A 27706-nucleotide genomic window follows, 5' to 3' on the forward strand; every position below is an offset into this window, starting at 1 on the left:
CAAATAAAGATGTTTTATTGCCTGTTACAGGAAATGAAGTACAGCAATCTGAGAAGTCTGCATCTCTTAGTCAAATACTACTTGTATGTGAATACCCCCTTTTAGAAATCCAAAGTAAAGAGGTGGTGACTGGGCAGAGTCTGTAGTACACGAGCAGGGCTATATGTATGATGTTTTTTCCTGAATTATTCCTGTTCCTCCTCCTTTAGTGGAACTAAATATTAATCGTAATAAAAACTAACTGTAGGACCCCAGATCTCAGAATAGATGGTCAACCTGATCAACTGTATCTATTTTAAGACCTCACTTAATAAAGTAGGTCACCAGAAAAATTGATTACCTGACATCTCCTATAGTGAGTTAAATTAGGACTCAGTAGCTCTTTACTTACATGCTACTTTTATACCAAATGGTATTTTAACTTCCGAGAACAGAGGGCTTTTAACAGCAGAGTGAGACGAGCATCTCTTGAAACTGCCGCTTGGAAGCTGCTGTGAACCAGACAGGTTTTTGAAGAACACAAGAAGTGTCTGAAACTGTAGACTTTTCTTCAAGCTTTCTTGCTTATTTCTATACTGCTACTTAAAGTTTTTGCTTTTCTGAAAAAAGACATGGGTAGTATAATCTGGTCGAAGTATGTGCTTGGGCTGAACAGTGTGAACAAACCATTATTTTTAATTTTGTTTTTATTGACATGAGATTTCTTAACATCTGTCACATATATTTCCATAGATGTTTCTTTCAAGAGCAGCTTAGCAAACTGAAATACCACTTTGTTTTGTTTCTGTTAGTAAATACATCTCAATTCTATTTTTACAGCACTGATATTGCCCGCAAAGCAGAGGCCATCAGTGATCAATAGATTACGGCTCCAGCAACACAAACCAAACCATCACCATGAAACACTTCCTGAGGTAACTGTTCTGCATTTTTTCAAGTGTTAAATTATTCTAGTTGCTTCTGTGCTGCAGTGAGTTAAGAGTTTTAGCTGTTAGCAGTAGTACAGAAGGTGTAAACTAGTTTATACTAGATTGCTTTCTGTTGACCTAGATTTCACTGTTTAATTAAAGCTATTTTAATTTAAAATTTCCTTTCCAGTTTTTATAGAAGGAAATAATGTGGGAACTGTCTTGCGGGATTGCAGCAGTGATGTATATAGTCAGTAGTGCCTGATATGTCAGGGGAAAATAGGAAAAACTGTAACATATACCAGTGCTTGAAAAATGTTGGGTTTTTCTTTCGCATTCTTGTTTTCTGTCTGTATTTTTGGAGTGTTATTTGTGAAAGCACAGAAGGGGAGATGGCTGGCAAAAATGTGCAAATGTTTTTTAAGCCAATTGTGCTCAATTTGGAGGGGAATGTCTATTACTTTGTCCTATATATGACTTGCAGTTGTTTCTCTATAAACTGGGGTACTGTGGGTGACTTGCAGGTACCAGCTGTAGGTGCAGAAAGCCCATGTTTTCTTTGTTCTGCAGTCAGTAGAGAGAGTTGAGCACTCCTTGAAACTAGCAGAGATAATGAACTTAATTTGTGTATAAACCAAAGAAATCATTTTCTGTCTAGATGGGAAAAACCTTTTCAAGAGAGCTGAAACATATGCTTCTGTATAGAGCATCTGTCACTAAATTTTTCTCTCTTTTTAGACTGTAGTGAAGAATTGTATCCACTATGGATATCAGCATCATCACCTCTAGGCTGATCATCTGTGATGACTTTGCTACCAATCCAGTTTTGGCTTAAGCATTTCTGTGGGGTGTTTAGGTCAGTTTTCTTAGGTATCTTGAGCAAGCTGCAAAGGGACTCTGTAAACAGGATATACACAGGTTAAAAGTATACAACAAATACTTATTTGCCAACACCCACGAAAGTCAGCTAAGATTTAATGAGCCATTAGACTAAATGTTAGTGTGCTCATCACCCTGATTAGGTACCAGTCAGGACTGAATAGTCCCAAGTCTTCTATCAGCTCCATTGGTACTGGTCCAGTGACCTAATGGCTAACATCCCTGTGGTGTTTTTCCCCTTTACAGTATTATAACATTCTGTGTTGGCGTCTTCCGTCTTGGATCCGGCTAATGATTTTCATCTCAGCAGTCCTGCCTCTATAATTTTTACCTTTCTTTCTCTCTGTAGACTTGCTTAGCAGCCTGGCCCATGGGCACAAATTGGTACCATATGGGATCTGGGCCATGAACCCTGCATAAATGGGACTCTATCATCCTGGGGGTTGGGTGGGAGCCCCCAGCTGGGGTCACAGAGGCTGTTACAGCTTGCCCTCATAATGGACTGGTATCTTTTGAGCATAACACAATTTTACTCCCTCCTGATGGAGAAGCTGAGCTTTTGACAACTTCTTAGCTGCCAGGTCTTCCCTGACTACAGTAAGTGTGTTGCCTCTCCCTTTATGCTGTCTGGTTTGCCCTACTTTGGACATCCTGGCCCCTTGGTGTTTCCTTTGAATGTTGGAGAAGGCTGTTTTGATTATTTGCGTTCCTGAGGCTGTCTTGAAGAAACTACTTCCTACTTCTTTTCATGGTATTTCTAAAGTCAGTGAATCTTAAAAGATTTGGGAAGTCTAGATGGTGTTAGCTTCTCTTAAGTAGCCAAAGTAGATCATCTGAAAAGCAGCTGTTTATCTAGATAGCACAGACTGGGACTTTGTTATGCAAGGTCCAGTATTACAAATGCTGAACAAAAAGTTGGATTAAGGGGTGGGGAGGGGGTAATATGGAGCATCTCAAATAAGAAAACACTGTTGAAACAGGAAAGCTATTCTGTTTATATACAAGCACCTGGATTTTCCTATTTTATCTTAATGCTTTGACACAAACTGATATGAGTAATATACCCTCATATTTTGTAAATATAGAAGAAATATGGGGAGATTAAGAAATAACCTGGGCTCAGCCTGCAAGAAAAGTGCTCAGTGGGGACACTGAGTTCTGTTGTATGTGTTGCAGTTGCAGGTTTGTGTGACAGAGAATAAAGCAGTGATGTTTGGAGCTGCGGGGAGATATTCGTGCAAGACAAGGGTATTAAGTCTTCCAGCTTGGAAATCAGCTGGAAAATGAACAAGTTAATGTATATTGTGTCCCCTGTTGTTTGTCCATTACCAACAACAGCAGCCACCCAGGAGCTTGCTAAAAGTATCCTTAACTGCTTGTGAAGATCAAATGTAGGTCTGAATGTGGTGTACTGATGGCAAGGACTGCTCAGTGGCACAGTGTTCTCCTTGTTGCACAACATGGAGCATACACCAGACTGGCTGATGTTGATGGCATAGATAATCTCTGTGTTTAAAACCAATGACTTGAGTTAAGCCTATACAAACTGCAGGACATCTTCTTGACTGCAACATAGAAAATGCCATAAAACAGAACGAGAGCTAAGTAGGGCTTTCATCTGTAAAATTAAGATAATTTCAACTGCTCTCTCTGAGTAGTGACGGTAGCTTACCTGCAGCAACTGCATATTCACCTGGAGACACACGGGGGACTTTGAGAAGTGCCTTTCAAATTCAGCTTGTTGTAAGAGAAGACTCTTCCCTGTAGGCAGACTTGCCACTCAGCCCTGAGTTAAGTTTGTGTACTGGGGGCGCGCTGTAGTCTCTGCTGCTACTGTCAAAGGGCATCAGGGCTGGTCAGGCTTCTCTGATTGGAGTGCTCCGTAACCTGGTACCTAGGTCAGGCCTGTAGATCCCTGGATCCTCCTTCCAGCCCTTCTTGTACATGGGTGTCACATTTGCTAACTTCAGTCAACTGGAACCTGTCTCATTAGCCAGGACTGCTGACATGGAAAGTTGACTGGTGAGCACTACCACCAGCTCCCTCGGTACCTTTGTGTGGATCCCATCCAGCCCCATAGACTATATGTTTAAGTGGTGTAGCAGGTCGCTGCCTATTTCCCCTTGGATTATGGGGGCTTCATTCTGCTCCTCGTCCCTGTCTTCCAGCTCAGGGGGCTGGGTACCTAAAGAAAAACTGGTCTTACTGTTAAATACTGAGTCAAAGGAGGCATTAAGTACCTCAGCCTTTTCCTCATTGTTTGTCACTACATTTCCCCCTGCATCCAGTAATGGATTGAGATTTTCCTTAGCTCTCCTTTTGTTCCTAATGTATTTGTAAAAGCATTATTTTATTGTCTCTTAGGGCAGTAGCCAGATTAAGTTCTAGCTGGGCTTTGGCCCTTTCATTTTCTGTCTGCATAACCTCATGATATCCTTGTAGTCCTCCTGAATTTCCTACCCCTTTTTCCAAAAGTCATTAACTTTGTTTGTTTGTTTGCTTGTTTGTTTGTTTGTCATTCCTGAGGTCCAGCCAAAGTTCTTTGTTCAGCCAGGCCACTTTTCTTCCCCACCAGCTCATCTTTCAGCAGGTGGGGATGGCCTGCTCCTGTACCTTTAGGATTTCCTTCTTGAAGCATGTCCAGCCTTCCTGGACTCCTTTGCCATCCAGGACCACCTCCTCTATGGGACTCTTGTCACCCAGTCTCCAAAACAGGCCAGAGTCTGCCCTCTGGAAGTCCAAGGTGGAATTTCTGATGACCCCCCTCCTTACTTCTCCAAGAAGAGTAAACTTCATCATTTAGTGATCACTATGCCCCAGACAGCCTCCAACCATCACATCACGCACATGTCCTTCTCTGTTCACAAACAGGTCCAATGGGGTGCCTTCCCTAGTTGGCTCCCTTCCTCACCAGTCGTGTCAGAAAATTGCCTTCCACACACTCCAGACACCTCTAAGACTGTTTTCTCTACGCTGTATTGAATTTCCAGCAGACATCTGGAAAACTGAAGTCCTCCATAAGAACAAGGACTAGTGATTGGGAGACTTCTTCCATGCGCTTCTGGAGTATTTCATCTGCCTTTTCATCTATAACGGACTCTCACCATGATATCTGCATTGTTGACCTTTCTCCTGACTCTTACCCACAAATGCTCAACCCTGTCATTACCATCATTAAGCCATAGACAATCAAAACACTGTCAGTGATACTTCACTTTTACTGTAAGTTATTGTAAACATGTGAAATAAGAACAACTTGGAGAACCAACTGTAGCAGATACTTAGGGTTTGGTTTTTGGGTTTTTTATCAATAAATCCTAAAAACTTGACACTTTTTCTTGATCTACTGCAAATCAGTGCATGAGCACTAGCATATTTTAAGTGTAAGTAAGTTCTGTCTTACTGGAGTCAAATAAAATCATCAGATAAGATGAAAATCAATCAGCAAAAAGCAAAAGTGGAGAAGTGTGGAAAGCTGCTGTGAAAAACTACTCTTATGTCTTCCTTTAGCTGCCACAGTGACTTGCTTTCATGTCTAAATGGAGAAATAAGGTGGATTTCAGTTGTCAAGCCTGCAAAGTCACAGAATGAAAAAGAATCTCTTGTGTTTTAATGGAGCTGGTAACAGGTTTGTCTAGCAGAAACAGTCATCAGTACGTTACTTCTTGGTTGACCTTGTATTCATGCTGTAAGTTGTGCAAATAAACCAGAGGTAGCCAAGTTAATTAGCCCCTAACAGCTTAGTGTCACTTGCTTACTCACCTATTTGGACAGCTTGTCATCCATATCTTCTGTGTTCTTGACTTCTAAGCCATAATTAGAATTTTCAGGAGGGAAATCTTGATGTGTAATGCTTTCTTTGAGCTCAGTATGTCCTTCAGGAAAAACAGTTGTGTAAAAATCTTTTCTATCCACTGGATCTAAAACAGGACACACAGGAAAGAAAATGATGTGTAAGGAGATTCAGTGACTTTCATTTCATTCTTTTAAACTAGTGGTTTTGGAGGGTTTATGGTTGGTTTTTGGTTTTTACGTGTTTCTTCCCTTCCCCTCAGTCTTAAATGCAGTCACTAGCATTAGGTATCTAGTTGGAGTTTTCATTTTACCCAAAGTACTTGTTCATTTTGTTGCTAGCTCTGAAAATACTATGGTTCTGAAATTACTGGGGGAGGAATAAGCACCTTCTGATTTATTAGTTTCAGAAACGTTGCACAGTAGTTAATCTCTACTTCCTTTCATGTCAGTGAAACACTGCATGTTGCATTTTACATACATCTTGCTATTTAGGCAAACATACCTTACACAGGAAAGAGCTTCACAGAAATGCTAGACAACTTTGGAAACCTTTACTGCTGCTGTGTGCTTCCTTACGCCAGGCAGAGGAATAGAAGTGCTGTAACTGCAGTAGCGGTACTCTTACTCCGTTCTCTTTTTGGCTATAAATTTCTCTGTGTCTTGCAAGGATCCTAGCAATTGTAGAACCCCTTTTCTTCATGCCCTCCCCTGTGGAAGAGAGCTCTCCAGAACCAATCCTGAGCCCCATTATTGCTGGTAGAGATGGGTTGCTTGTTTGGTTTTGCAGCATTCCTGATAGTTCTTGCAAGGGACTGCCTGCCGGATTTTTTTTCTTTGCTTGTTTGTTTGTTTGTTGGGGTGTTTTTGTTTTTTTTGTGGGTTTTGTTTTTTTTTTGTTAAAACTGTTCCTAGCAGAAAATCAGAGCTCAGAAGTAGTGACATACAGCAGAGAAGATAAAAAAGACAAATGCAGAGGAGCAAGGCAGGAGAGGTGAAATAAATGCATGTACCAGGCCCTAACTGATATTTGCTAATTACACAAAAAAACCTTTACATTTCTGTAGCTGTGGTGGTGGCTTTAAGCACCAGGTAGCATTCTCTTAAGTCCGTAAGGCAATACTTACTCATTTCAGAACATCTTGTTGGTTTGATATTATTTTTTCTCCTTGGAATCCAAGTAACAAGTACAGTTTTCTGTAGTATTGATCTCGGAGCTCAGTGACCCTTTCTGTGGGCCAAGCTGGGAGAAATACACTGAGTTGTGTTCATATTCCTCAGGAGCAAACAGGTAGCTCTGATGCCCAGGTGTTTGGCATCAACAACTGGGAATGAGTAATCCTGACTTCTTGTGGCAAAATGGCTGCATGTATGTCCACTCATACAGCATCCTTGGCAAAGGAACTGCCTGTTGGTTGGGCCTGTGTACATCAGCATCTTATTATGCAGGTTTTTTGTTGTACCTGAATAAATGTTTGTATGAACTCTTTTAATGCACTTTGCATGTATAAACAGAAATCTGTAGGTCTGTGCAGCTGCAAGTAATACAGGAGGAGGAGCTTATATTGGGATGGGGAAGAATAGAGTGCAAGTTTCTGAGGAACACTTTCATTTCTGTAATACTTCTGTTCTGAAAGCTCACCTCAGGATCTGAAGTATTGCTGTGTATCACCACACAAACTGCTGGTGAAGCACACTCTCCTATGCTAAGAAAACTAGCAAAGTCAAGCAGAACAAATGAAAAAAGACGTAGAAGAGTTTGAGTGGAGGGGAGGTTTGGAATTGGACTCTAAAACAAACCAGAAGTTAATGCCACTGTGCAGTAGTCAGGCATGTGGCTCATGCTTCACTTCTGTATGGGTTCATGTTCATGGTACACTATATTTTGTTTTATAGCTGCTAGTGTCTCCACTTTGCTTACATGAACTGAAGTGTGTAGCTGCTAGCATGTAAGCCAACTTTTATAATCACTAGTGTGCTTTTATTACAGGACTTCTGCAAGCAAGAATTCCATTTTATAAAGAACAACCCTTTGAAAACAAACTTGTGTTATTTTTCATGCTGTTCATGTTACAAATGGAAGATTTCCACTGTTGTAAGCTTGAGATGGATGAGTAGTAGAAAATTGAAGGTATTGACAAAGGCTAACTTTCTTCTGTAAGCTGCCTAGTAGAAAACTAGTGTTTGTTTGCTTTATTAGTAATAGCTGCCAAGCATATTTTAGTGAATCACAGACGTAGTGTTTGAGTGCTGTAGTGACGTGTTTTTAGTAGATGCATTTTTATTAGGTAATCTTTGTGCAAACCACAGCTGAAGCAAAAACTTCAGTGGAAAGGTGTTTGCAACCATGTGGTAAGCAACAACATATAATTCAAATGCAGCTAACACCTCCCCACACACTCCAGAACTTACCCACATCACACAATACAGTAAGAAACAAGGGTTTGAGTAGTGAAATGGGTTGTGATGATTTAGCCCTGTCGTCATGAATTCTGTGTGCTTTTTATGGGAGCAGTCTTCCTCATTAGAAGGAAATCTTATGTGGGCTGTTAACATGAAGTGAGCCTTTCCTCCCTTCTTTTGTATAGAAGAGCTCTCTACCCAGAGAATTGCACTAATAGAGGCCTAACCTTTGGAAACAAAGCAGGCCAAAAGAAAGCAACACTAATTTCTACCACAGATGTGTGGTGAAACCTAGAACTTTGTTTTGCCACACTCCACCTTCCAGTTTGGCATTAATCCCTTGTATTAATTTCTCTGGACCTTCAGCCTGACTACAGATCAGGGTTGTTCTGAGAAGGGTGAGGGCTGGCTATAGGTTGAGTTTGGATTTTTCAGGGATGGAAGACTAGTCAAATCTGTGAAGGTTCATATCAGATGTCTGCTGGAAAAACAAAATGCCAAATGTTAGCCTGTGGGGTTTTTTCAAGCCACTATTAAAGGTTTCTGTTTGAAGTCATTACTTGACTTTATATGAGACTGACTTACCCTTCTGACTGTTGGAAACTTAAAGAATGGCTGCTTGGCTTGATGGCAGACTTGCCTCCTGGTTGCTGGTCTTGTTCTTAATACTGAAGATCATAACCTGCTGTGAAGCACATGCAAACTCCACCCAGTGTGCCAGCGTGTTCTGGCACATCTTGCAGGGAGGGGGACAGACCAAGTATTTCAGTGTCAGGAGCTGAAACATTTTTGCTTGTCTTAAACTTGATTCCAAAACTTTATTCCAGAGTGGGAGTGATTCTTTATTCTGTATGTTTCACTTTGTATCTAAAAGAGAGGCTTCCTGATGCATAAAGACAAGGGGGTCACCTGCATGCAGGCGTTTGGGAGTGTTAAGTGAAGTAACTGAAAGTGTGAAGATAAAGTGGATGCTTTTAAAGCATGTTGAATAGTTGTGTGGATACTCTCTATTTAAACATAAAATGGCTTTAGTTCTCTTAGCTTAATCCCCCTTCAAAGGCAATTAAGCTAAAGTGAGCATAAAGCAGATTAAACTCCTATGTGGACATAAACATGAGTTAACTTATCTTCCCTTCCCTGAATGTCCTTCTGCACCATGCCCTTCAGGATGTTTTTAGAAAGTGATGGAGTCTTCAAGCTTTATTAAAGCTATCTGGAATTCAGTATTTCAGAATAACCACTGCACTCCATTGAAAAGAATAATACAGAGTCTCCTAACAAATAACTGTCCTTAGAAAACATCAACAGCATGTGGAAAAAATAGTGGGCTAATGATGAATATGCATACATACAGGCTTAGAGACCCAGTTATTTTTGACTGTTTAATGGCAAGCCAGCATATCAAAGCTGTATTGATGTTTTCCCATAATACAATCATAGAGAGGTTGAGGTTGGAAAGGAGCTCTAGGGGCCATCTAGTCCACCCACCCTGCTCTGGCAGGGCCACCTAGAGCTAGTTGCACAGGACCATGTCCAGATGATGATGTTCCAGTTGTCAGGTCTCTGCAACTTGCCTTCCTGAAATGTGCTTCTGAATCCAATGACCCTGGGTAGATCCCACACGCACACCTCAAGTCCTGGTATACCCCGTAAGGGTTGACATGTTGGATAACATTGCAGGATCTATGCCTTCATAGCTGTAGAAACAAGGAAGCTAAACTGTGTCCAAATAAGTTATAGCCCATGAAATCTGATTTTGGGATGTGTAATGTGATTGTGGTAGCAGTATGTGGGCTTTGGTAACAGCTGCAATGCTAATGAACTTTAAAATAGAGCATTTCTCATGTACACAGCCTTTTTCAGGCTTTCATAGGATCACAGGATAGTTCAGGCTAGGAGGGACATCAGCAGGTCTGTGGTCCAACCTCCTGCTCACAGCAGGTCAGTTCTGAGGTCAGACTGGGATGCTTGGGGCTTCTTCCAGTCGGGTTAAACTCTGAGGAAGGAGACTGCCCAGCCTCTTTGGGCAGCCTGTGCCACTACCTGACTGTCCTCATGTGGAAAAAGCTTCTCTTTCTATTTAGGCTGAGCCTCTTATGTTTCAGCTTATGGCTGTGGTTCCTTATGTTCCTGCCGTGCACCACTCTGAAGAGCGTGGCTTTGTCTCCTCCATGATCTTCCCACAGGCACTGCGTGCTGCTGATAGGTTCCCCTGAAATTCTCTCTGCTGTAGGCTGAATAAGCTCAGCTCTCCCGCCTCTCCTCTCAGGGTCTGTGCTCTAGCCCTGCTATCTCAGGAGCTTCTACTGAAATCTATCCAGTTTGTCAAAGCCTGTCTTGTATTGCTGGGGCTCAAAACTGGATGCAGTATCTGAATAAGGGCTTTCTTGGCTTACTGTCAGTTCTGCACTTCGAGAAATTGTGCAGGATCAGTACTGTGTAACAGCTGATCTTGGGGAGAACTGGCAGTCTTCAGGAGAGGCTCTTAAATGCTTTCTCTCCTGAAGGTGGGGGAAGCTTTGGTTTCCTTAATAGTCAGTCTTCACTCTCGTGAACCGGAGTGTTGATTCTTGTTTATCAGGATAACCACTGCTTGGAGCAGCTGGATGCAGAGGCAAAGCTAAGCCAGGTTGTAGTGGCTGGGTGGGGTGAACTGTGCTTCCTTCTCACGTAGTACTGTTTCTCCAAAGTGTTAGTAGGATCTGTATGACCCTTTATTTTAAGGGGACAGAGAGTTTCTGGAAATACCCTTTTGAGAACTCTGGAGCTGACTTATTCTGTGCTTCCAGTTCTGGCACTTTGTGCATCCTAAGACTAAAAACCATTTCTGACGCTTACCAGTATAACCCTTTGCAGTGTGAAAGTGGCTTTTGCTTTAAAAATGCTCTTAGGCAATGGGAATTTGGGCTGAGAGTGTACCTTCAGCTTGGGTGGTGACCTTGTTGAGGCAAACCTTGCTCAAGACTTACTTCCAAGGTTTCTTCTTTTGCCAGGATGTTTCTCCAGGTATGCCTGTACTTCTACTGCAAGTGCTTGTGGCGCTGCCTGAAATTCGTGGTTAGGAAACTAACTGGTCAATGTGAATTACAAAGGATTTGCTACAATACCAAACCTGGAGCTGCCAGAACTATGAAAATAGGTAACTGCTAAATACTTCTGCATGCCTTTGTACCTTTCTGCCTCTGCTAAAAATAGTATGACTTTGTTCTTATAAATAAATAATTGTTCAATGAATCAAATATAAACTTAGCTTGTCTGACATGATGCTTTCAAATATTGTTCTCTTACAGAGGCATCACTGAAAGGTTCAAAAAGTAAGGTGAGTGAAAGATCTCATCATTGACCTTTTCTGTTGTGTCCTGTGCATTTGGTTTGTTCAGTCTGCTATTTTCTCACCCTGAAAAAACACTTTAAGGCTTGATATGATTTTTATTAAAGCCATCTTCTACTGAAGAGGGTCTTGTGTCCACGACAGCAGGTGATCTTGCAAATTCAGGGAGAGTGTCCTGTGCTCCTGGGACAGGCACACTATGGCACTGATGAATCAAGGGGGCAGAAAGTTGTGGTGGAGATGACGTGATATATTTTGGGGCTTCTTGGCTTGATTCCTCATCCTGTCTTAGAATTTTTGTAATCTGCAGTCAGCCACACACTTTACACCTCAGGGTTTTTGTGTGGAAAACAGGGATAAAAGAGGCTGAGGGCAGTTCTTAGATAACTGAGACAACTGTTCTTTGCTTTCCTTTTAAATATGTTAATGGAGAAGAGCCTGTGTCGCTTCATCCTTTCACTGTAGCACTGGTTATGCTATCTTAAATTCTTCTCACAAAGCATTTGTGTATATGTTAAATAGCATCATTCACCTGATCATTTCTCATTGGCATGAGAATCGGTGATGCTGAAAAGCTTACCTCAACATTAGCAAAACCAGTGTCGCAGAGCTCCGTAGTTCAGCATAATGCTTCCAAATATATTTGCAGCACAAACAGAAAGGCAGAATCTTATTTAAAAGCTTCCATTTAAGCAATTGTGTCATTTTGAGACAAAGCACCAGAAAATTCAACCTCTTGATCTTTTAATGCTGATTTTTGAATACTGAACTTCCAGGGGCATCTCTACAAAGTGCAATGACATGCAAGAGAAAGGCAGAATGTTTTGCTGTCATACTGCAGTGTGTTGGGAGAGCTGTCAAAAGAAGGCTAGCAGTTCCAGTGTAATCAGGCAGATGATCTTTGCTTCTTGATCAAAGGCCTCAGTGCAGATTGCCTTCTCTGGCAGCCACCACAGAAATGCGATAGACTGACCACAAGGGCATGGGAAGTGACTCAAGTTCTTATAGGGCTAGTGCCTGAAACTAGTTAGTAAGGTTGAATAGACTGAAAAGGTGTGTGTATTTATGTTGAGTTGGGTCTTCTGGGCTTTTAATCTAGAAGCTTTTGGGTATCAAATTTGCCATTGTTAACTTCTATTGAATAATAGCTTCCATAAGAATTAACATGCGTTTACAATCTTTTTAGCGGCTGCAAACTTCAGTAAGTGTTCACCCTGATGCTATTGAAAAAACGATAGATGACATCATGGAGCTGAAAAGGATTAATCCAGATATAAATCCACAGTAAGTTTATGGTTTCCTTACAAAACAAATACAAATTACTGATTTCTTCAGTGCCTAGGGCCGTGGAGAACTGGTTCTCTGTAGCTGTTGTGGCACACAATTTGAAGATTAATTGCATGTCTCAGCATAAAGCTCCAACTAAAGCTTTGTTGTCAAAAAGCTGATGGAAAAATTGAATGGTCTTTTATGGTGACTGTAACAGGCAAGTCTTGAGTGTCTTTTATCTATCTGCTTTCTGAATCGTGCTGTCTTAGTTTATTGTTGATGCATTGCTTTATGGGGGCCACTACTGCAGGGATAAAATACCACCAAGGCAGGTGGTCCTGGCAGTGACAGTGATGGCTTCTTAGCAAGGCTGTACATGGCCTTTTGAGAAGGAAAGAAATCATTCAGTTGTAACTGATATAAAAAGTATACTGTTTTAAATTTTAAAACTGCCTTTAATTATCCAAACTCAAGTTTTAATGATACAACGTAGCTGATATGAGATTGAAGAGATTGGCAACAAACCATTAAATTTGTAAGTACGTATTTCAAGAGTAACGACTTTTGTGATTGCCTTACTTCTCAGCCCTTAGCATAAGGCACAAGATGGCCTAGGTCAGGAATTCATGGTAGAGGGTTATATTATTCAGGTGATAAGTCTAAGGTTCACTTCTCTTTCTAAACTTGAAATTGATATACGTAAATCCAAAATGAGCATCCATAAATTGACTGCTGCTTTTCTTTAAGTGGTCATCAGCACCTCAGTGGGGAATAGGGGCCCGGGATATGCAAGGTGATGCCACATACACAGAAACACACCCTGCCACTAAATTGCTCCTTAAATTAATCATAGTTCTGCTAAACTTTAAGCATCTGCACTGCAGTTTTGCTTGCAAGCCATTTATTTTACACTAAAGTTTTCTGGAGAAATTTCAGCACAAGCAGGTCAGTATTTCTTCAGTCAGGATTAAGGAAAATTCATTGACTTGCCTAATCTTGAACATAAAGAAAACCTGCATCCAAACTGTCTTGTTCAGAAGCTCTGGCCTTTCCTTGCATAGCAGAGACTTGAAATGTCCTGGGGTAAGGACAAAGGGACTTGTGTCATACTGGATGTGTTTCTGCAAATCCATATGCAGTGATTTTTTTTATTAATATAGCATCATTGCAGAGCTGAACTAGCATTCTAGGCGGGTTTGCACTGAGCTATTCTTGAAGGCTGTGGGTCTCTGTGACCTGAAGAGGAGACCCACAGTAATTTCACTTTATCAATGTCTTGCAGATAAGTGTGAATATTTAGTAGTAGGAGGAAGTAGATCGAATAACCAGGTGACATATGCAGTCTGCACTAACTGTGGAGGCAGTCCTTGAAATACTCACAGTTTTTGGACTCTCCTCTATCTGTTGGAGCATGTGGAGATGAGTGCAAGCCCAGGCAGGCTGCTCCTGTGCTCTGAGAACTGCCACTGCCAGCACAGGGATGGCAAGGAGGAGGTGTGGGACAACAGCTCACCTGCCTCCTGTGTTTGGCAATGAGGAGAGCATTGCTTGATGAGAAGGAATGTGGGGAAACTAATTCCACCTGCTTCCCCCTGCCATGACTAACATTGCATAGAGCATTTGACTGGCTTTAGATAAAGTGCAAATGTGGCTTATTTTGTGTATGTTGTGCAACATGGAACTTAAAAACACATTTTTTTAAGATAAAATTGCTCTGCCACCACCTGTCACATTCTGTTCTAAACTACTCCGAGGTTATAGAGTAGTTAAAAACATTACAGCTGTGGTTTAGTGGTGAACTACAGCATTTCACATGCAGTCTTGTGAGGCTTTCCAGCTTTCTTTGAAATGCAACCTTTCTGTACAACTGTAGGGTATAACAAGTGAAGCATGTTTAAAAAAAAAAAAAAAACCAACCAAAATTTATCATCTAAGGAAGGCACTATGCATTTCACAACCCTTGTTAAATGTAATATTGATTTCTGAAATTCTCCCATTGTAATTAAAGTCTTGGGCTATCAATTAATAGATGTAATATTGCTCAGGTAAATTAATGAATTAAACAGGTATGTACCTTGTAGTGCTACTCATATAATTGAGCTGGATTATGCTACTTCTTTCACCCCCTGCTGAGGTTGGGAGTATCTCTTCAAGCATGCCTGCTGCAGATTGTGGGGTATAGAAATCTGATTGCAGAGGTTGAAAAGCTTCGCAGAGAGCCCTACGACTCAGAGAATCCGCAACATGAGGAAATGCTTCTGAAGGTAGGTCCTTAAGAGGTACTTAAAGGGCGTCCCTTTTTATTTGTGTCAGGTCCAAACAGCCTCTCTGTAAAACATCGAGAGGTATTGTTGCCTTCCTCCATCGTGTACTTGTTTTAAGGTTATACATGATCTGGGTTATATATGGTCTGGGTGTAAGTGTAACACCTGCCAAGCAAGCAGCTCACTCCCTGCTTGATGAATGCATGTCCCTTGGCTGGACTGTATCTATGCACTGGATACCCAGCTCTTACTGCAGATAACAGCTCTGTGCTATGAAACCTGTAAAAGTAGGCTGTTGTCCTACTTCAGTCCACCTTTCTTCAGTGTGAGAAGGGTATTTTTCTCTCATAACTGGAATAAATTTTTTTTCTTCAATTGCCTGAATTTTTGAAGATACTGCGTATCACAGTGGTAACCCTCTAGCTTTCACTGTGTGGGATGGAAGGGTGAGAGATGATGACATGCTTTTATATTTACCAAGTCTATTTTCAAATGGAAACAAAATAAAACCATTCTTTAGATAATACATGCAGAGTCATGACAACCATACCGGTTGGGTTTTACCTTCTTCATGCTTTCAGGAAAGCCTTGCACTGGAGCAGATGATAAAAGTATTTTTTTCAGGAAGACAATCTTGAAGCCATAAGCAGAGGGAGAGCTAGAGAGCTCTTATATTAAAAAGGAATAAAGGGGTTGGAAAATAGTCTAGTAGCAAGTCCCATTATTTCTTCTGATTCTGTTTCTCATCATAGCTAGTGCAAGAGAAATAGCAAGAAACATAGAATAGTGATTGTCATGGTTTAAGCCCAGCCGGCAACTTGGAACCACGCAGCCGCTCGATCACTCCTCCCCCCCTTCCCTCCTCCCCCTGCTCCCGGAGGGATGGGGAGGAGAATCAGAGGAATGTAACTCCCACGGGTTGATATAAGAGCAGTCCAGTAACTAAGGTATAATACAAACCACTACTGCTACCAATAATAATGATAAGAGGAATAACAAGGGGAGAGGACACAACCATTCACCACCCGCTGACCGATACCCAGCCCGACCAGAGCAGTGATCTGGGCCTTCTAGGTAACTCCCCCGAGTTTCTATACTGGGCATGATGTGCTGTGATATGGAATAGCCCTTTGGCCAATTTGGGTCAGGTGTCCTGTCTCTGCTTCCTCCTGGCTTCCCCTCCTCCCTGGCAGAGCATGAGACTGAGAAAGTCCTTGGTCAGAGTAAACCTTACTTAGCAACAACTAAAAACATCGGTGTTATCAGCGTTGTTCCCAGGCTGAAAGTCAAAACCACAGCACTGCACCAGCTACTAAGAAGGAGAAAAAATGACTGCTATAGCTGAACCCAGCACAGTGATCTGCAGGAAAATGCCTTTTTACAGAATTTTTGGAGATCTTATAAAACATATCACCTATTCGGTGGTATTATGATGAAGCTGTTTTCCACACTCTGCCTTGCAGCATAATGCTTCACACAAATTACAGTGGGAACATCTAGAAATGTTATGTTATTACTTGGGCTTCCAGGTACTTCCAGAAATCCCAGTAGGCATCTTGTATATAAACACTTATAGATGTAAGTAATTATTTCTAACAAATGCCTCAAATGGTCAGAGAGTTCCTGTAGGTATCTGAAAAGCTGTCTTTAAGGTTGGCTCCTTGCTGGGAGGTGGGAGTCTCACCGACAAGGAGTGAAAATCCAGAGCTACCCCTGAAGGAGTCCTCTAGCCACAACGTAGGGTGGGGCAGATGGAATCCTCCTGTACAGGTCCTGCCCTTGTGCAGCCAAACATAAAAACTTCTGTGGGTAGAGTGCGCTTTTAACTAAAAGGGCACACAGATTTACCTACTGAGGAAGCCTGTGTCTTGGAGGTGAGAGATCCGGGTGCCAGCCTATGATGCTGGTCCTTGAAAATACAAGGTACCTGTCTGCAGGTTTGACGAGGGCCTTTGGCTCCAGGAAAGCATCCTTACATACACTGGGTATCTACACTGCCCAGAGAGCAAGATGTTGGGTCTGAGGACAGGATCACAGGTGCGAAGCGCAAGGGAGCTGGCTGTGGTGGTCTCCCTGGCCACCCTTTTCCTGTGAGAGCAAGGTCCAGGTTCTTGGATGCTCCTGAGAATCATGTCAGCGATGATGATGTCGCAGAAGTGCTGTAACAACATAACTGCGTGAGAAAAAAAGCAGAATGGAAACTATTTGTCTGAGAGGAGATTAAGCAGTGCAACTTACGCTGTAAAATTCATAATGTTGAAGAAAGTATCCGGTTTCACTATCTGCCTCCCATGTAACCTGTGTGTTAGCACTTTTTTACATGTCAAATGGAAACGTGTCCAAGGGTTTAATTCTATTTCCAGCCCACACTGGGGAGGAATAGACTGGTTGACTTTCATTCTTTCTAGGTGTTCTGAATGATCTCTGCAATGGGTAGTTCAAGTTCCTAATGTCTATCATTTATTTATGTTTACCAGGAGGGCACTTGAATGAGAGAAAGATTAACTCAATGTGATTAACTAATGAATAATACTGTATTTACTGTCGATGGATGAGCAAGAAAGATAGCAAATATGGTTTAAAAAATGATGCTTTATGCAGTCATTACAAAGTGAAATCATTAAAGTTTTAACCTTCCTAAGGTACTTCATTTTAAGTGCAGTTAGAATTGCTAAAATTAACGCAGTTTCTGGGGTTTTCTTGTTTGGAAAACTTGCATATAGTTCCTTCCCTTGGGAAGGCCTTGTCTTGTAGTTCTTGAGGCCCTACTCATAGTTTATGGAAAACACCTGATTTCTTAATACACTTTGGAAAGGGTGAGTTTGTGATATGGCACATGTGGTGTGCAGAAAGTTATATATTTTTCAGACATGTCAATTTAGGCTGCTTTTAGCTGCCTAGCAACATGATATTTAGGCATTAAAGTTGCTGGACCAGTGCAGCTAAGTGGATTTATTCCAGCTGAGGATCTGATTTGTTAAATCACTTTGTCTTTTTTCCTTTTTATGCAAGATCAATGAATGATTCACCCCTTAGTTAAGTATGAAGGTGGCACATGCTATTCTTGTATGGATTTTCATTTTATGTTCTCTGATTTGCTTTTCAGCACTGTGTTAGCCAAGTCAGCACTCTTAATTTATAACCCTTCCAGAGACTTGCAAAAGATGCTGGAGAAAAGATTACTGCAGGGCCTCAGGGACTTGAGGGCTGATTGCCTGCGGCTCTGTCAGTGATTTACAACCAAATTCCAGCCCACTCCTGTCTTTGTGCTTATGGAGGCAGACACTAGTTTGATGCATAAAGCGTGAACAAAACAAGTTCTTCTGAGAGACATTACAGCAGCTGCCAATAAGGTCAAAAGGGCCTTGCAGGGCCAAAATGTCTGAGGTACTTAAGAGTGGTTTGGGATTTCTCCCCACCTTCCATACCCCCAGGAATTTAATTGATTTGTTGACTGGGTTGCTGGGATAGCAATGTTACATCAGAAAATAGCTTGGTTTAAAAAGTAGAAGAAGCCTTACTAATGTGTGGAAGTTTAATTACGTTTTACCTGTAATTTTCCTAGTTGTGGAAGTGCTTGAAGCCCAATTCGCCGCTGAAAGCTCGGATTTCGAAGCAGTGGTGTGAAATTGGTTTCCAAGGTGATGATCCTAAAACAGACTTTAGAGGGATGGGTCTCCTGGGCTTATATAACTTGGTGTAAGTATGCTCCTCTGTCTGTGTGTCTCAAGTAATGAAAAGCAGCATTACTTGCAGATTTTTAGCAAGTCTGTAGGGATAACTTATGAAAGTGTTAGGGACTTGATATAAAAAACTGAAAGAATTTATTTGCTAGCCCAGTTTTTGGAGGGTTTGTTTTCTCGAAGGGATCACCTTTGTTTTGGTATTCCTAATTCAACTCAGTAATACCACTTGCTAAACCCTTTTTTAATCTTAGTTTCTCTGTGACACAGTAATTTAGCACTCTATTCCCACAAGAAAGAAACTGTAAAGTATATTTTCACCAATATCTAGATCTCATTAAACAAAATGCCCTGCAAGTGAGTAGGTGGGAGGGTTATGTTAGTGTTTAGCTTTCTTGTTTAGGAATTTCATGCTGAATTCTTGGGCAAAACACTTGAAATGTGGTCTCGATGGCAGACTTCTGTAGTTAGACTGCTGTTTCCGTTTCTGTCGATACTCAAAATTAAGCAGTAAGTTTACATCCCTTTTCCCTTCTGCCTCATGCACACCAGGTGTTGGTACCATGTGTGGTTGGTAATTTGGGAATCAATCAATGCCTGTTATTTCCTCCACCCCTTTTATCTACTGCAGGTTGTTACATAACTTTGAAACATTTAGGAAAATAACCTCTCCCTGTGACAGGAAAAAGAAATGTTTTCTGCTTTTACAGATTGAAGGACATAAATCATCCACTGTCTGTACGTCACTGTTTAGCAAAGCTCCGTGGAGGAGCTGGACTCTTGGCTCTAGCTTTGAACTTCCACTGGAGATGAATCCCTACTGTTCTTAGTCTCCTGTGATGACTCTTATCTTGCTTAATGAATCTGCTAGATCAAGAAGCCTCAACTGCTTTCTCTTGAGCTCAACAGACAGCATGCTCTAGTAATAAGCAACTAATTTATTATTAATTTTTTTTTAGGATGGATAGAAAGGGGACTCTGGTAATGCCACATTCACTGAGCGCTCGTGGGTTTGCAGTGCATAACACATACAGTGTCCTACCAGGGACAGCTCAGTATAACTTAAGATGCTCTTTTCATTGTGTTGCTTTAACAATTCACTGTAAACATATATATCTGCAGGTATTTTGCTGAATGGGACACTGAGATAGCTCAGCAAGTTCTCTCTGATTCTCTTCATCCTAAATACAGGTAATGTTTGAAACAAGAAAAAAATAACTTGAAAGAGCACTGTCCTGGCTGGAGTTTGGGGCAGGAGCGGGGAGGTGTCTTTTGTTGGGCATATGCTTGGGCCTTGCCACATGCTATCTGTTTTCAAGTACTGGATTGATCATGATCATGATCCATCCATGAAAACTGATCAAGTCCAAGAGGCAAACTTGTATACTGAATCTTAGAAATAGTTAAACTTAGTGTTAAATGTTTTCATTTATACTTCTAATTTCAAGTGATTTTGTATTTTTATTTACCTTTCTTTTAATTCTTTTGTCTTTTCATAATGAAGGGAAGTCACTAAGAAGGAACTAAGGTATTTTTTTTTCTTTTCTCTTAGTTTTATGAGACCCTACATGTAAATAAAGATCAAACCACACAGCAAACTTGGCATGTTATAAACTGAAAGTCTTTGTTGCAACATGGAGAGATCCATATTCCTTTCTCTAAAGTTAACTGAAATATAACTGATGGTGCAACATTGGGTACATCTGAGCTTATATATAAAGAATGCTTATATATAAAGAATGAAATCAACCTTGCTTGTTGTAGCTAAAGCATGGTGTTTTAGACCCATTTAGTACCAGGCTTAAGGAACAACTGTGAGGGACTTTTACCTGTAGAAAAAAAGTCTAAGCAGTGCCACTGTGGTGTCACAACAGCTGTGACTGACTTGGTAATCAAAAGTAGGCTAGGCCAAGGACTTGTTAGGACAGATGAAGAGCCCCTTTATTTATAGTCACATACTCTGTCTACCTTGACTAATGATGTGTCTAATCTGGCCAGTCTGTTGTCCTGACTGTTGAGAGATAAGGTACCTTCAAGTGGCAAAAAATTTGTGTTGAGAATGATTTGTGAATAGGAGATTTATTCCATAATTACTGGGGGTGGAGATGCCTCTTAGCCAGTTACATAGTAATCAGTTGCCTTAAAAGACATTTTTCTTCTGCTAGTAATGTTAGGTTTCCCTATAGAAGGTCCACATCTGAATTCTGTGAAGCTTTTCATCTCCTCAGTATTTTGCGGTTGAGTTCTCAATGCTAATTCTGTGACAAAAAGCATTTGGAACACACAAGTGTTCTTCATTTACATGTTTGATTACCAAGGACTGTCTTGGAGTGCTGTGTGAGCATGTGCAATTTCTATACCTTGAAAGGGAATTCAGTAGAAGATAGATGCTGCCGGTGGTGCCCATGGTGTTTTTCCTGGTGTGGTTGCTTAGCAGCCATGCTGGTTTCTGATGTGATCATGATCCATGTAATTTCTATTTCTGTTGAATTGTATTGCTTGTCCACATCCTACATGTGCCACCTTTATTATTCGATGCTTGCTTGGGCTTTTAACTGGTGTTATGCCACAGCTTACAAAGACAGTTAAGATATTAGAGAATGAGTGAAGACTGATGTATTCCTGTATGCTAAGCCATTTAGGAGGTGAAGTTTTGTCTTCATGCATGCCACCTGGTAACACTCAGGTCAGGATGGGTATGAAACTATTAGCATCTTAGAAGCTTTATAGCAATAATTTTAAAATATTATGTTTACATGAAGGTCAGGGTATTGTTTTTAGTGTAATATATACTCATTGTAGCTCAAGTATAGTCCATGAACTTTGTGTTTGTAATTTTGGACCTAAAGCTTGCAAACTCTGATCTGCTTTACCAAGGCAAAACTCCCCCAGGCATGTCTAAGCTTGGTTCCATGCCTGCTTTTAGCTGATAATAAATGAAGGTGATGATTTCTACTAAACTTGTTCCATATGAGCAGATTAAAACCTGGTTAGTGGGATATCAGCTGACTGGTTGCATCGCACAGCTCTGTAAATGAAAATGTTGTTGAACAGCAGAAATCTAGTCTAAAAATAGTCTGTTTTCTAATTAATTTTATGGGAGGGACCTTCTGTGTCCTTGAAAAGCTCTGCATTATTGTGCCAAATAGTAAGAAATACTAACCCTTATTTTTGACTATTGAGTGGCTTCTAATTTGGCTGGACACAAATACTTTCTGTCAGAGGAGTACTTCTCATGTTTACGGCCTCTGGTGAATCATGCCTGTGATGAGTGCCATGTATATCTTTGACAGCATGAAAGGCTGAAACCATCTTTGAGTTGAAAGAAATGTAGTATTTTCAGCTTTTGTATAGCTCAGACTTAAATTAAGTGGGTTATATTTGTGGTCACTGTAGAAAATAACTGGCTTTTACTGAGAACATTGCCGTAGATGCATATTTGGTAATGATTAAACAAGTTTATCAGCAATGTTATAAAGCCAGTTACTCATTTCAAGTCTTTTTATACCAATCCATTCAGTCAGGAGCAGAGTTAAATGTGATTACCTCAATGGAGGTAGAATACCATGTTCAGTCCATGTTACAATATCAAAGAAATTGAAAGAAAATATTTATCACTCAGTGATGCATGGCAGTTGCTGGATTTTAATTTTCCTTTTCCCTTCTCAGCCAACTGAGCAAAGCCGAATGGGAGAAGAAAAAGTTTGATAAGGCAATTGGGTAAGTTTAAAAATCCTTTTAAAGTTACCACAATCCCAACAGTTAACAATGATGCTGTATATTTGAGGGGGAAAAAGGTGTTTCCTGGTTACATTTTAAGGGAAATTTCAGTGTACATACTAACATGTATTGTCTTAACCACACCTTGACCTTGATCAAAATTACAGGAAAAGCAGTTTAAAGTAAGAATTAGGAAAAATAACCAAAAAAGAGAAGCTTTCTCTGGATGCTATGAATAGTGCAGTGATGAATAGCTGTTTAATTCTTCTTAACATGTAATGTGATCAAGTCTCACTTCTTACTGTCAGAGCCAGGTTCTGATCTGCTTTCAGGAAAGCATAATAGGGAAGAAATATTAATTAGGTTTCTTTCTTCTTAAGCAGTGGGGTTGGTATAGCTGCATTATTCATGAGTATGGAACTGGATGTTCCTTCTGAATGTATCTGAAAATCTGTAGTACAACATTTTAATGCCCATATTTAATTTCTCTGTGAAACTTGTCATTAGGCTCCACATTGCAGTTAAATTCTGGACTTCTATTACTTTTTCCTTCTGAAAGGTATCAAAGGTTAAAGAAAAGGAAGGTATTTGGTTTGCTTGACAGAGATAATTGAAAAAATACTCAGGACAGTCTGCAGAAGACAGCTGTGTTTAGAGGAGGGGAGAAATCATTTAATAACTAAATAAGTTTGCTTTTATTACTAAATGTCAGTGTGGGACATTGCATGTTTTCTCAGGAAACAGTCACTGCGAGAAATGTCAAGTTCTTTATGCAACAGGCTTACAAATTAAGACATAACTTCCAGTTTCTGAGTTGTGTTGTGCTTAAATACACTTTGCTTGTTGATATCTCTTAGCAGGACAGGAGGTTTTTTCATGAGTCTGATTTTCTTATTTCTGTTTCCAGCATGCTCTGATTTAGGTTTCTGCCTGTTTTCTGGCCTGTGTATCTAGTTCTCTGTTAGGAAGACATTGGAGGTAACTCAGCTGGATCTCTTTCACAGGCTTGTTAGCCTTAGGAATGTCTTTGTAGGACCAATTATTGAAACCTGATGTTCCTAACTGTGGGTAATGAATTCCAGTGGGGCAGCTGGGTTAAAATAGCAAACGATGGGTCACCCTGCAGGCACAGCCACTGTGTGGAGTGCTTGCCCTGTGTCAGAGGTGAGCACAGGGATGCCTGGGTTTGTTCTTATTCCATAGGAATGGATCTGTGCTGCTCCACTGAAAATGCTGGCACAATGAAGAAACTCCTGTTTTTCACTGTGACCATATGTTTCACAAGGGAAACACTGCCATTAGAGTGTACAAAGCAGACAGGATAAATGCGTGTGGTGTTTTCCAACCCCCTCACTGAAAGCTTACAAAGGAGAAAATTAATACACCTCCGCAGCACACAAAATCTACAGTGTCGGTCATCAGTGTTTCTTACAGTGTAATAAATAAGACAAACTTCCAACAAATGTTGCTTTATCTTACAGCTATTCTTTTGCTATCGTGGGCATTAACATAACAGACCTCACATACAACCTGCTTGTGAGTGGAGCTCTGAAGACCCATTTCTACAATGTTGCTCCAGAAGCACCAACACTAACGCACTTTCAGCAGACGTTCTGTAAGTGGCTGGGGGGTGGGAAATACATAATCTGTACTCCTGGTAACACTTTTGTACTACCCATACTATCAAAATCTGCTGATACAGCACAGGAACTGTCATGCTGGTCTTCTTGTGTCTTTAGGATGACTGGATTAAGTTCTTGGTTGTGATGGATGCCACTACCAAACCAAAGGGTTAAAAAAAAACCAAAACAACCCCCCAAAATAACTCAAAGCACCAAGTGCCTGAACAAGTGACCTTCCTGTCATCTTAGAGTGCATTTAAATAGCAAGAAACTAAAGGTACTTTAAAAAGCTTCTGGAGTTCGCTTCCCCATAAATACAGTTGTCTTAAGATATTTGTATCTACATTCAAGTATAACACTTCCCCCTTCAGTAGAGGTGTTCCAGCCCTTTCCCTGTATTAGAGCATCCCTCCTGCAGCACAGACCTGCTGTGCATCCTCGCACAGTGGGAGCAATACTTGTAATATTTTTCAATGTGTAGGCAAGAAACTGGTAAGAAGTCAAGATGCACTGTTTTCCTACATTTATGGCAGTTGCAATGGTTCTGTTCTGTTTGTTTCTTTGTTTCAGGTTTTTTAAGTTTGGCTATTTAGGTAACAGATGTTTTGTTTTGCAGCTATAATAATTTCTTATTGCTTAAGTGGATAAATGGCAAATATTAGCATCCTGGGCATCTGTTCCATTAAACAGTATAGGCTTTCCAGAACAAGGATGTCATGGTTTAAGCCCAGCCGGTAACTCAGAACCACACAGCCCCTCGCTCACTCTCTGCCTTATTCCTTCCTGCGCTTCCGGAGGGATGGGGAAGAGAATCAGAGGAATTTAACTCCCACGGGTTGATATAAGAGCAGTCCAGTAACTAAGGTATAATACAAACCACTACTGCTACCAATAATAATGATAAGGGAAATAACAAGGGGAGAGGACACAACCGCTCACCACCCGCCGACCGATACCCAGCCCGACCCGAGCAGCGATCTGGGCCTTCTGGGTAACTCTCCCCCGTTTCTATACTGGGCATGACGTGCTGTGGTATGGAATACCCCTTTGGCCAGTTTGGGTCAGGTGTCCTGTCTCTGCTTCCTCCCGGCTTCCCCTCCTCCCTGGCAGAGTATGAGACTGAGAAAGTCCTTGGTCAGAGTAAACATTATTTAGCAAGAACTAAAAACATCGGTGTTATTGGTGTTGTTCCCAGGCTGAAAATCAAAAACACAGCACTGCAGCAGCTACTGAGAAGGAAAAATGATTGCTGTAGCTGAACCCAGGACAAAGGATGCTATTTAGTGGTTTAGTTGGTTGGTTGGGTTTTTTGAAGGGGTTTTACTGAGCTTTTCTTTGAAAGTATCATCTCCTGTGGCTGTTGGAATACATGGAGGAGATTTGAAGATGTATTTAACGTGCCTTTTGCATGAAGTTCGTCAAATTGATGATGGGCAAAAGATATGACTATGCAAATATACCTTGAAATTGAAGTTCAGAAGTATGTGTGTTATAATCATCATACAATAGAAGTAAATGGATACAAGCAATTAAGCCTGCAACAAATGCCCTCACTTTCTGGAATACAGAAAATTTACTTACACATTTTGCTGTACTGGGAGGAAGGATTATACATCTTCAGTGGTTCATCTGCTGTGGAAGCTGGGGTTGAGGCTGGTTTTGGTTCACTGAAGTGTAGTGCTGGATATAATGTTTTTCCTGTCAGTGAAACTCTTTGGGTCCAAGGATGGCACGGAATTGAGAGGGTAAAGACCTTAATCAGAGCCTGTATATTAAACCTGCTTTGGAATCAAATTTCCTTCCTGCGACAGGAATGTGTTACCAAAGCTAGTGGTTCTGTATATCACCTTATCACTCATCTTTCCAGGATCATAGGCATAAGTGTTAAACAGCATTTCCAGCAAGGTCGTGCACACACAAGGTAAAATTGTGCATGAAGATTAATACAGAAAGGTGTGATGGTAACAGTTATATTACCTATGAGTACATTCTCTAGTGGAGGGTAGGCAATGTACCTGTGAGGAAATGTCTGTGAGGCAGAACTCAAATATAAATAAAAGGCTGGTGGAGCAGCACCAGCAGCATCTTCCCCTGCTTTTATACTCATTAGTTTAATGCTTTAGTTCATGTATCCATATGTCAAGACAACTAGTGACTTCTTGTGTTTATTGTGACAAGTTCTGCCCATGTATGATACTCGTCACATTTGAGGTTTGTCCAAAATAGTTTAGTCTTGTCCCTGCATACTGTTGTGAGGTGTCAGACCTCAGTGACCAGGATTTGCCACTTCATAATTTTGTGTGTGATCTTTACATATGGTATCTCTCTCTTCTTTTTTATTATTTTGTAGGCTACTTAATGCATGAATTCCACAAATTCTGGATTGAAGAGGATCCACTGGACATAATGGAGTTCAATCGTGTCAGAGAGAAATTTCACAAGCAAATCTTGAAACAGCTCCAGAACCCAGAGATGGCTCTGTGCCCTCACTTTGCTGCATCAGAAAGTTTAATCAATATGTAGTTACTCATTCCATTTTATTTGGAAACACTGTCTCACTCTTGTGTTAGATCACTGCTTAGACCACCACTAGGATACTGAATGACCATGGCAATTGTATGCATGTTTTTGGTGCAATATTCATCTAATTTTTTTTTTCTCACACGTACTAGATCCCCTTCTGCTTCTCTCGTAGGGGATTTCTCATTTTAAATGGGTGCTCATATTGCCACATTATGCAGTGTTACATTCTGAATTGAAGTCTGGATATCAGAGGTTTTCTATTTTTTTAGACTTTCCTCATAATTCAGCATTGACAATTGAATTGTATTTCTCTAGCTGTGTTTTTGTATATGTGGAATAAGTAGCTGGATCTTGTATTGTGAAAGCTTTTTAACTTGGTATGTTTTAAGATAACTACTGGCATTTCAAGCAAAATATTTGTTTGGACCTCGTCTAGAAGATAGTGTGTGTAACTTAATCTGATGCAGGCAAACACATTAAAGTCCAATTTTCTCCGTGCAGCCATTATATGCTTAATGCAGAATTAATGAGGCTTATGAGATACAAGTTTCAGTGAGAAGAGTTTATGCAGAATTGCAATCAGACTCCACAGCTGCATGAATACCAAATGGTCTGGTGATGCTAATACATTCACAGTGAACTGCAAACACACTCACAACCACTGGATACTGGCAGGGGCCAAAAATTCTGTCATCAGGCTGTTGTCACCAATGCCATCATGGTGAAGCATGGTCTAAATTCCTGCACATTCCTTTGAACATAAAGGGGGTTAGTATTTTGTGTTGCATGTTGGAAGGCAACATGATTTGGTCACCTTATGCTTGGTGAATTCAGGGGAGCAAAAATCTGGTTTGTTTTTGGTGTGGGTGTTTTTGGTTTTGTTCTTTGGGTATTTTTTTTGAACTACTGAAAATGTTGCTTTGGTTGTCAATTCAGTTCCTAAGAACTGGGAGAAATAATTGATTAGAAGGTTTAGAGCAAAACCACTTGAGTTTCCCAGACTACTTATGAAAAGAATTAAAAATGGCAAACTGCCTTTTTTTCTAAAAAATGAGTAAAATTGTCTGACACGAAGATTGTGTAGTATATTGAACAGCATCTACCATGGCATTTCATACCCATGGTATTTTTTACCTTCTAAGCAATCAATTTTAGTATTATATGTTTGTGTAAATCACTTGCATATGGAGATTGAGTAGTGTCCAACTACTTGTGAATTATATGAATAAATTATATGTCATTCTAAACTGAAGCACTGTGGGTTTTATTTTTGAGATATGCACTAATACAGGTGAAAGCTGGTTTACTTTAA

General features: G+C 40.6%; 1 protein-coding gene across 1 annotated transcript; it reads left to right on the forward strand.

Annotated features, from left to right (window-relative positions):
• Window positions 1–818: 818 nt before the first annotated feature.
• ELMOD1 (ELMO/CED-12 domain containing 1) lies at window positions 819–27214 on the forward strand. The gene is made up of 11 exons (XM_010023090.1): window positions 819–914; window positions 10976–11121; window positions 11273–11301; window positions 12500–12597; window positions 14717–14846; window positions 18412–18545; window positions 19652–19720; window positions 20034–20057; window positions 22199–22249; window positions 23731–23864; window positions 26222–27214. Exons 1-11 carry the CDS (start codon window positions 898–900, stop codon window positions 26392–26394), a joined length of 1005 nt encoding a protein of 334 aa, XP_010021392.1. The 5' UTR covers window positions 819–897; the 3' UTR covers window positions 26395–27214.
• The last annotated feature ends 492 nt before the right edge of the window (window positions 27215–27706 follow it).

Source organism: Nestor notabilis, unplaced genomic scaffold (genome assembly GCF_000696875.1).
Source record: "Nestor notabilis isolate BGI_N333 unplaced genomic scaffold, ASM69687v1 scaffold5331, whole genome shotgun sequence".
Taxonomy (NCBI): domain Eukaryota; kingdom Metazoa; phylum Chordata; class Aves; order Psittaciformes; family Psittacidae; genus Nestor; species Nestor notabilis.

Coding starts and splice junctions, on each gene's coding strand:
- ELMOD1 (XM_010023090.1), top strand. Junction 14,847..18,411: donor ATGAGGAAATGCTTCTGAAG/GTAGGTCCTTAA, acceptor TAATTTTCCTAG/TTGTGGAAGTGCTTGAAGCC. Junction 19,721..20,033: donor TCTCTTCATCCTAAATACAG/GTAATGTTTGAA, acceptor TTCATAATGAAG/GGAAGTCACTAAGAAGGAAC.